Source organism: Oncorhynchus gorbuscha, linkage group LG20 (genome assembly GCF_021184085.1).
Source record: "Oncorhynchus gorbuscha isolate QuinsamMale2020 ecotype Even-year linkage group LG20, OgorEven_v1.0, whole genome shotgun sequence".
NCBI lineage: Eukaryota > Metazoa > Chordata > Actinopteri > Salmoniformes > Salmonidae > Oncorhynchus > Oncorhynchus gorbuscha.
In genome coordinates, this window is record NC_060192.1 from 27,767,840 (window position 1) to 27,778,185 (window position 10,346).

A 10,346-nucleotide genomic window follows, 5' to 3' on the forward strand; every position below is an offset into this window, starting at 1 on the left:
GTTTGACACTGAGTGTGAGGGGTGGAGAATGGGTGGGGAGGTTTGACACTGAGTGTGAGGGGTGGAGAAGGGGTGGGGAGGTTTGACACTGATTGTGAGGGGTGGAGAATGGGTGGGGAGGTTTGACACTGAGTGTGAGGGGTGGAGAAGTTTGACACTGAGTGTGAGAAGCGGTGGGGAGGTTTGACACTGATTGTGAGGGGTGGAGAATGGGTGGGGAGGTTTGACACTGATTGTGAGGGGTGGAGAATGGGTGGGGAGGTTTGACACTGATTGTGAGGGGTGGAGAATGGGTGGGGAGGTTTGACACTGATTGTGAGGGGTGGGGAATGGGTGGGGAGGTTTGACACTGATTGTGTGGGGTGGAGAATGGGTGGGGAGGTTTGACACTGATTGTGAGGGGTGGAGAATGGGTGGGGAGGTTTGACACTGATTGTGAGGGGTGGAGAATGGGTGGGGAGGTTTGACACTGATTGTGAGGGGTGGAGAATGGGTGGGGAGGTTTGACACTGATTGTGATGGGTGGAGAATGGGTGGCGAGGTTTGACAGGTAGGTAAAAGGGAAAATATGTTGCGAAACGTGTTACTTGGCAACGTAACCAATAATTCCAACGTGCCTCGAGGTCTCTGTTAGAGGGGCACGTATTTCAGACTAACCTTTCTGCCCTGCTGCTCCCTCCTTCTCTCTCTCTTCCTCTCACACCCCCTCTCTTCTCACTGTGACAGAAGCAGGTTGCTCTAAAAGGGAAACAGCTTCTCTCCTCTGACACGAGTGGTTCCTCTGACAGGGATATGAACAGGGAAATAGCTTCTCTCCTCTGACACGAGTGGTTCCTCTGACAGGGATATGAACAGGGAAATAGCTTCTCTCCTCTGACACAAGTGGTTCCAGGTGGGTTTCAGACTCATTAACTCTCATTTGGGTTTACAAAGATATATTCCACCTGGATCCTTGGCAGCAAAAAGCTTTCGATCCATACCATCCTTGAAGCTGAAATATGAGATCAAATAAAGACCAAGGCACTGTACCAACTGAGATTCAGAAGAGCTCCTAGGTGCTTTAAGATCGCCACACGTTGGAATCAGGACGTGAGTCAACAACAACCGTATGTGTGAATGAATGAGAATGGTAAAGGCACTTGTTCAAACTTGCTTGAGGTTGCTGTCGATTCTCACCGTGGCAAAGTGTAAGATCCCAGGTAAGGATAAGATCTCTCTCGCCTCTTTGAAAGGTAGTAGTGCATGAATTGTCAGGAGAGGGTCAAGGCAGGGCAGGGCATTGGACGTCTCTAATGTGACTATGCTGACCCTCTGAGTGAGGAAACAAATAATCTGAGTACTGTATGTCTTTTGAATACTTACATCTCATCTAACCGTAAAATACATGTCTGTCTATTTGATCATGGAACAGGAACTTTATGCATTTTGTGTCCCTTTCACTGCACAACAAACTGTATTTCCTCTTGGAAAAACTAGACAGGCATCTGAAAAATAACAATTTTGTTGTGGTTGGACTGTCTCCTTGCAATCCTAAAGGAAGGAGGTTTTCCACAAGACAAATCCAGGGTAACACAATGGTTTAGAGATGATGGTTTGGCCAGGAGTTTTGTGAATATTGTCAGTGTACTGTCCCTGTAACTTGCCTTTGAACTTGCCTTTGAAGGATTTATGATGTGAAAACATCCAAGCCAATGCTGAGCCTCCCTTGCTTTGCATGTGGAAATATGTGGTCCAGATGTGTTCTCTCTGAGGAATCCAGTGGCCCACGGCGTCTGTGACGGCTGGCCCTCCACACAACCCTGTTTGTTCTGTCTGGAAGACTACGGAGACCGGGTCCCGCTGTCATGTCCAGCGTTTAGACTGGCAAGACCTAACTGGGACCCAGGTCAACTGTCTCTCCTGCACAGGAGGCTGCTGAGGGGAGAACGGCTTATAATAATGTCTGGAACGAAGCAAATGGAACGGCATCAAATACCTGGAAACTATGTGTTTGATGTATTTGTTACCATTCCACTAATTCCGCTCCAGTCATTGCTACAAGCCCATTCTCCCCAATTAAGGTGTCACCAACCTCCTGTGCTCTCCTGTTTGGGATGTTGCAGAGAATATGAAAGAAGTCTACTGAGGAGAGGATCACAGTCTAACTGGGACATCTGACTCTTCACACGTTTTCACAAGCAAATTCTGTATTGTCATGCACCAGGGCCGTGCAGACCATTACATATATAGATGTATATTACCCAAATACCTTATATTCATTATTCTCTACTAGCCTAGGCTACTGCTCACAGAGAGGGCAAATATAGAGTCTATCAGCTGAACATAGTGAATGTAGTTGATATAAACCAGATAATTAGTTAGCTAGCTAGCTGTTTGATATGCTGTTGTAACACTTGAACTACTCTTTACCTGTGATTGGAGTTTGTTCTGCTGCTAACATCTGCTTTGCAGGCCTACTTAAAAACAGTCCAATTGAACTGTCCCTGTCCCTGTCCCTGTAAGTGAGAGACGACATACAACTCAAAAAGTAGCCAGTGTGCCACTACTCATACTACCGCGGTAGCTTCTGCTCACGTGTGGGAGGGGGATTTCACCCCCAAAATGTTATTAGCTAGTTGGATGGGCAAGTCTTTTCAGAACAGGAGAGAAATAGACTAAAAGTCAAATAAAAACGTAGTGATAAAAAAATGCTACCAGTCTGAAAGTGCACTTTTCTCATAGGAGGGCAAAAGTGCAGGTGCTCAGGTACTCCTAGAGCCCTATCTCTGCATGGGCCTGTCAAGCACTATATTTGACTCTGAGTTGGTGCCCTGTCTATGAAGGACTTCACCGATTGCTATCGTTGTTATTTTGACAGTAAAAAGCCCATACATTCCCTTGTCAACATGGATGTCACATTTATCCATTTACAGTGCAACATATTGTTGTGTAACCACATTTCGTGCACAACAAATGACTGAAAAAGCCACATGTTGAGAATAGGCTGTGTGATTACCAGTTTCAAGGGTATTATCTAATACTTATCCAGTCAAACCCTGCATTTAACTCAACAATTGTAAAGTATGGCCTATCATGTTTGGCTTTAGGAATGCCCCATAACCATATGGTGCTGGACCTCACTCTGGAGTGTGTGGGGGTTAAAATGGTGGGGTTGGGTAAGACAAAACGTAGGAAATGCGTCAGAGTTGTGGACAAACGCAACCTATAGCAAGATGGAAAGAGGGGGAGAAAGGTTGACAGATGTGTTTAATGTAGGACACTTCATATGAGTTATATTGACATAGAAAGAACGTACTGCACATTACTTCTAATGTGTGTAGGTTGAAAGAGAAAGATATTGAGGAAGAAAAAGGTGACATTTCCCCAAACTGTCATCTCTCTACTTTTACCCTAGATGCCCACGTGACATGCCTATTCTCTGAAGACTGTGTTCTGCCCTGCAATTTCAAACCCAGTGGGAATGAGATCATCCGCTGGTACCTCCACGAAGTGCTCCTCCTCAGCCATTCCCAGCAGGGTGGAGAACAGCCTCCACAGGATCACAGTACCAGGACGTACCTGCTCCAGGACCAGCTCTCCCGGGGCATCGCCTCGCTACACCTCAGCCAGTGTGGCATCAAGGACCGAGGCCGCTACAGGTGTCTGGTCAACAGCACTCTGGGACAACAGGAGTCCTTTGTCATCATGAAAGTGGAGGGTTAGTAGTCTCGCTGCGGCTTGTATCGAGGCTAGATTATGTAGCTGAGTATCCACTTCACATGTCAAATGCTTTCACTGTAGCTTGTAGTGAAATGCCCTCTGTGTCATGAAGGTTAAAAGACGTGAATCAACCAGCTGCAGCTGTATTTCAGCTGCTAGACATAGAGCCAAATGGCTAAACTGATATCAAGCCAAGAGTAGAGTATTTGCTCTTGTTATTGGTTTTGTGACCTTGCTGTACATATACATTTTAAAGGGTTTTTGCTCTCAAATTCAGTTTGAAGTGAAACCACTCAAGGTTGTTACTCTCTAATCCTGGCTATCTCTTATTGTTATTTCAGCTCCCATCAAGATGGTTACTATGGAGAAGAGTATGAACAGAGAGATTCAGTGTCTGTCCAAGGACATCTTTCCCGCTCCCCGTGTGCAGTGGTCCACTCTGCCCCCGAAAGAGAACCTGAGACCCATCACCCATATGGGACCCAACACTGAAGGCCTCTACTCCTTTCAGAGCACGCTGAGAATGTTTGAAAATACCCTCACCTACATCTGCACCGTTAACTCCACATATGGATCACAGTCATGGAGGAGCTCACTGCAAGAAAGAGGTAAGTCACAACCAGCATTTAATCTCTCTCTCTCTCTCTCTCTCTCTCGCTCGCTCTCTCTCTCTCTCTCTCTCTCTCTCTCTCTCTCTCTCTCTCTCTCTCTCTCTCTCTCTCTCTCTCTCTCTCTCTCTCTCTCTCTCTCTCTCTCTCTCTCTCTCTCTCTCTCTCTCTCTCTCTCTCTCTCTCTCTCTCTCTCTCTCTCTCTCTCTCTCTCTCTCTCTCTCTCTCTCTGCAGATGCATAGTCTATAGTTGAGTAATTCTCATAAAAACAGTGACAAACTGCTGCGAGTGACTGTTATGATGACTAAGTGCAGAGCCAGAGAAAAAAAAACACATTTTATTTTTTTAAACAAATTTATATGCGGGAGCTCTCAACACCCAGTTAGACTTGGTTTGATTTATTCAGTGTCACACACTGCCCTCTGGAGTTTAAGAGAGTGACTACAACGGGTGACGACAACAGTAAAGCCCCAAAAGGACAGTGATATTTAGACATATTTATGGCTCACAGTCCATAAATGTATTTAATCAACAGGGTTGATTGGAGAGGAGGGGAAAGAGCTGTCCATACCCTGCATCGCTCCACAGAACCTCCAGAACTTCTCCCTCACCTGGACCTTCACCAGAACCAATGATCCCACAGTCATCCTCAGCTACGACAGCAGAACCAGACGGACCTCCAACCTCTGGGAGGGCCGGGCTGGACTGAAGCCGGACCAGGTTCTGACGGGAGATGGATCCCTCCTTCTTCACAACCCAGAGAGTCGGGAACAAACAGGAACTTACACCTGTACATTCACAGGCCTCCAGAGCAGACACATGGTCCAAACCCAGGTCAACATCAGGTCAAGATCCCAGTTACCAGTGACAGGTACATAAACATTAAACCTTCATCTTAAATAACTATACTGTACTATTTATTTTATAGTATACAGTGTGAGCTCATTATACACACAAGGCTATTGAAGATAGGTGTTCATATAATTTCATAATCCTGCATTTTTCACATGTTTACCTTGTCCAAACGTCTAGAAAAGATGCCAAAGACAACAGGCCAGGCAGAGCGTACAGGGGGAAGTCACTTCCAAATGTTGGTGATTGTTGTAGTAGTTGCAGTGGTGGTTGCAGCAGTAATAACAGCACTACTACTGTATAGAAAACTACGAGGTAAGTGTAGCCTTCTTGCAGTCAAATGACCAAATCGCCCTCTATTGGCCTCATGGGTAGAATGTTATTCATATTTTTCATAATGTCATATTAATCAACATTATTTCTATGTCAAACGGTTTTGTTATATTTCAGTCTTCTGCTATGTATATAAAGTGACAATTTGGGATGCAAACTCAGAATGTCATACATTTCAACTCTATATCTGACATGGTACATGGTACAGATGTATATTTTTTTGCCCATGACCATGTGTTGTTTCAAAGTAGATTTGTTTAAGACCAAGAAACACTGTGTGACCCTGATTTAGCCCACTGCAGTAAAAGGATAAAGACAGAACTATGGTTGCAAAGGGAGGGTATATTACTAGAAACTTTCGACGTTTACCAGTAAATTTACCAGAATTTTGTTACCTTTCAAGGATTTTATGTAATCTACCTCAAGACATCTTTTCACAGGTATTTGTAATAATATCTGGCCCTTTGTGTGGCCTTATCACATGTAAAATAGTTGAGGTGAGGCACCACAGGCTTAAATAGTTTTGCATCTACCTCTCAATTTTGAATTTTTTTAGTATTTTGGTCCTTTAATACTAGCATTTTCAAAAAGTAAACATAAAAATATATATTTTTTAAACTGTTTTTACATTTTGTTTTTCATACTACCGTCATCAAAATGTCAGGATTTGTTCCACATTCAAATAGACATACAGCCTTCGGAAAGTATTCAGACATATTTCACCTTTTGTTACGTTACAGCCTTATTCTAAAATGTATTTAAATAAAAATAAATCCTTATCAATCTACACACAATACCCCATTAAGACAAAGCAAAAACAGCTTTTTAGAAATGTTTGCTAATTTATAAAGAACAACAAATGAAACATCAGACTATTTACAGAGTACTTTGCACCTTTGGCAGTGATTACAGCCTTGCGTATTCTTGGGTATCACGCTACAAGCTTGGCACACCTGTATTTGGGGAGTTTCTTCCATTCTTCTCTGTAGATCCTCTAAACCTTTGTTTGGTTGGATGGGGAACGTTGCTGCACAGCTATTTTCAGGTCTCTCCAGAAATGTTCGATCGGATTCAAGTCCGGGCTCTGGCTAGGCCATTCAAGGACATTCAGAGACAAGTCTGTGCTCTGGCTGTCATCTTAGGGTCATTGTCCTGTTGGAAGGTGAACGTTCACCCCAGTCTAAGGTCTGCTCTGGAGCAGATTTTCATCAATGATCTCTCTGTACTTTGCTCCGTTCATCATTCCCTCGATCCTGACTAGTCCCTGACCCAGTTCCTGCCTCTGAAAAACATCCCCACAGCATAATGCTGCCACCTAAATGCTTCACCGTATGGATGGTGCCAAGTTTCCTGCAGGCGTGACGCTTGGAATTCAGGCCAAAGAGTTCAATCTTGTTTTCATCAGACCAGACAATCTTGTTTCTCATGGTCTGAGAGTCCTTTAGGTGCCTTTTGGCAAACTCCAAGTGGGCTGTCATGTGCCTTTTACTGAGAAGTTGCTTCCGTCTGGCCACTTTACCATAAAGGCCTGATTGGTGGAGGACTTCAGAGATGGTTGTCCTTCTGGAAGGTTCTCCCATCTCCACAGCGGAACTCTGGAGCTTTGTCAGAGGGACCATTGGGTTCTTGGTCACCTCCCTGACCAAGGACCTTCTCCCCTGATTACTCAGTTTGGCCCGGCAGCCAGCTCTAGGAATAGTCTTGGTGGTTCTAACCTTCTTCCATCTAAGAATGATGGAGGCCACTGTGTTTGTTCTTGGGGACCTTCAATCCTGCGGACATTTTTTGGTACGCTTCTCCAGATCTGTGCCTCGACACAGTCCTGTCTCTGAGCTCTACGGACAATTCCTCATGGTATGGTTTTAGCTCTGACATGCACTGTGTGCCTTTCCAAATCATGTCCAATCAATTGAATTTACCACAGGTTGACTCCAATCAAGTTGTAAAAACATCTCAAGGATGATCACTGGAAACAGGATGCACCTGAGCTCAATTTTAAGTCTCATAACAAAGGGTCTGAATAATTATGTAAATAAAGATATTTCCGTTTTTTAAAAACCTGTTTTCGTTTTGTCATTATGGGGTATGGTGTGTAGATTTCTGAGGATTTGTTTTATTTAATTAATTTTAGAAGAAAGCTGTAACGTAACAAAATGTGGAAAACGTCAAGGGTTCTGAATACTTTCTGGAGGCACTGTAGTAAACCCCTCATTTCATACACCATTTAAAAGCCCATTTCATAGAGAATGTTACAAACTGGACTATATGTAGTGACTTACTTTGAAGAGATGGTGATTGGGTCTAAATAGACATTTGGCGATGTTTAGGCTAAATTCAGTGTACTTGTCTTGAACTGCCATTTCCCGAAAGTCAGACTCTTCCCACATGCCAACAAATTTTTCTCAGACTTAAAACGTTGTGTGGTTATCCTTAGATATATTCCCCAGACTTGTATCGGGGAAATTGTTGATGTATTCTAACTTTTATTCTAGATCATATTTTCTTTGGAAATATGCTCAGAAATGCAGTTTATCTTTAGTATTTTAGAGATAGAAATATGAAAAAGTATATATCCACAATCTGCCCTACATAAGTCCGGTCCTGGAGTGTCTTAACAAAATGAAACCCAAATATTAAGGCTGACTTTATCCAGTGTCCAGAAAATAGATTTGCGGTATAAACAAATATGTGCATTTTTCAAGTTGAAAGTTTATTTGCCATGTGCACAGAATACAACAGGTGTAAAACAGTACAGTGAAATTCTTACCTTGATAATAATAAAAAATAGAATAAAAAATAAAAGTATGAATAAAGACCACACAAGAACTATGATGTGAGTTAATGAAACACGAGAATGCAAATGCTGCATATACAGGTTAGTGCCAGTGCCTTATTTAATGTGCAGGGCTACTGGAGTAGTGGATGTGGGTTTATACATAGAAAGTTACTGCTAGTAGGATATACATGTAAACAGGCCTGGAAAGTGACTGCTTGCAGGAATATATAAATAATTATGGTAATGCTGTATACTAGTGGTAATATATACATGTAAGCAGGAGTAGGAGCAGGAGTAATAGTGACCAGTAGCAGGATAAATAGATAAATACTCATGGTAATCAATAATAATTGTGTCTCAGTGGGTAGAGCCCTGTGGATGGGCATAGAGTCCGTTTGGATAGTCTGTGGGAGAGAGAGAGCAGTAGTTGTTAGCCATTTAACATTCTTATGGCCAGGAGGCAGAAGCTGTTTACGAGTCTGTTTGTCTGAGCCTTGATGCACCAATACCGAGTTTGGAGAACAGTCCATGTCTTGGATGGCTGGAGTCTTTGGCAATATTTGGGGCCTTTCTCAGACACCGCCTGGCATGTACGTCCTGGATGGCTGGGAGCTCACCCCCAGTGATGCGCTGGGCCGTCCCTCTATTGGGCCTTCCGGTCGTTGCTGATGATGTCTCATGTAATGAGATATCACTGCATTTGCATATTTTTATACTATATTTCAGAAAAGTTATAATACAAAAATTATAATATTGGTGTGTATATTCAACTGGTAAAAGTTAATTGTGATATGATTAAGGAAAAATACAAGTTAGATAGGGTGTAGTGCCTCGCCTTCAATAAATAATAGAATGACAAACATTATCTTAAATATATATCCACAGCGACACAGTTAGTGCCTTCATTCTAAGGTAACTAGGTGAGACAACCACATATCTATCACAGTCATGGAAAGTAACATTTTCCTCAATAAAGTAGCCATCAGGAAAGTCAGTGCTGGTAAGAAAAGACAAGTGTGAAGAATACCTGAGAGTAGATGAATCACTTCAGAGCACCATGCATTCTGTACTCATACTGAGTTGACAATGAATGAAGTGATGCCTCATATCATGTATTTTTACTCCTTAGCCAACCAATGGCAGGCTGGTGTGACCACTGTGGAGGACACAGAGATGCAGCCAACGGGAACTAGTAAATATTCTTTACCAATTGTCAGGACTCATTATATGGCCTTTGTGCTTTTGTCCTATTATAATCAAATCCATTTATCAGATTTTTACCATTCTGCAAGGGCAAAACAAAAGTGGCTTGTGTAACCTTCAGCCCAGATACCGTTAGCCTTTACAGCATTCATAAAACCCACACTTCTATCACTCTTGAATGAATTTAGCTACTAAAATTCTTATTTATTCAAGTATGGTTGAAGTACCCTGGTTATAAATAATACAGTCTTTAGAGTTATTACTTTATTGGCTAATATCTACTGCCCTGCCTCACTGATTGGCCTCTCCATCTCTCCCTCACAGTTAAGACAGATGATTCACCAATGGATAACTGCCAGCTGACAGAAGACCACAACAATAGCTATAATTAGCTCTGACTGACAAGCAGGTTAGTGCTATCCGGGATCCTTGGGAGTTGGGATGTCCTTACCCTAAACCCTAACCTTAAACCCCTACCCTTACCCTTAGCTTAAACCTAACCATAACCATTACCTAACCCTAACCCTTACCTTAACCATAACCATTACCTTAACCATAACCATTACCTAACCCTAACCCTAACCCTAACCCTTACCTTAACCATTACCTAACCCTAACCTTAACCATAACCCTTACCTTAACCATAACCCTTACCTTAACCATAACCATTACCTAACCCTATCCCTTACCTTAACCATGTTAAATGTCAACTTCAATGGGGTAGGGACCTCCCAAGGATCCAAGATAGCAAAGACCCTGACAAACCTGAAGTCATCAATCAAGCATTCCTTTGTACCTTGACTCACAACTCACATTTTTTGCTTAAGGGAGAAAATTCTACCAGAGATGTATTCCAGGGATTTAATTGGAGAGT

The 10,346-nt window shown here is 42.8% G+C and overlaps 1 protein-coding gene across 1 annotated transcript; it reads left to right on the plus strand.

Moving 5' to 3' along the window:
* The first annotated feature begins 709 nt into the window (after window positions 1–709).
* On the plus strand, window positions 710–10,009 carry LOC124007531. Its single transcript, XM_046318174.1, has 7 exons — window positions 710–1,199; window positions 3,395–3,697; window positions 4,041–4,307; window positions 4,844–5,179; window positions 5,341–5,475; window positions 9,399–9,461; window positions 9,797–10,009. The coding sequence occupies exons 1-7, from the start codon at window positions 1,121–1,123 to the stop codon at window positions 9,862–9,864; spliced, it is 1,251 nt and encodes a 416-aa protein (XP_046174130.1). The 5' UTR covers window positions 710–1,120; the 3' UTR covers window positions 9,865–10,009.
* Window positions 10,010–10,346: the final 337 nt, after the last annotated feature.

What these genes read in the sequence shown, in the direction of transcription:
- LOC124007531 (XM_046318174.1), top strand. Translation starts at nt 1,121, where the DNA reads ATGAGAATGGTAAAGGCACTTGTTCAAACTTGCTTGAGGTTGCTGTCG. An exon ending in GGCAAAGTGTAAGATCCCAG is followed by an intron (nt 1,200 to 3,394) that starts GTAAGGATAAGA and finishes CTTTTACCCTAG; the next exon opens with ATGCCCACGTGACATGCCTA. An exon ending in ATCCCAGTTACCAGTGACAG is followed by an intron (nt 5,180 to 5,340) that starts GTACATAAACAT and finishes CCAAACGTCTAG; the next exon opens with AAAAGATGCCAAAGACAACA.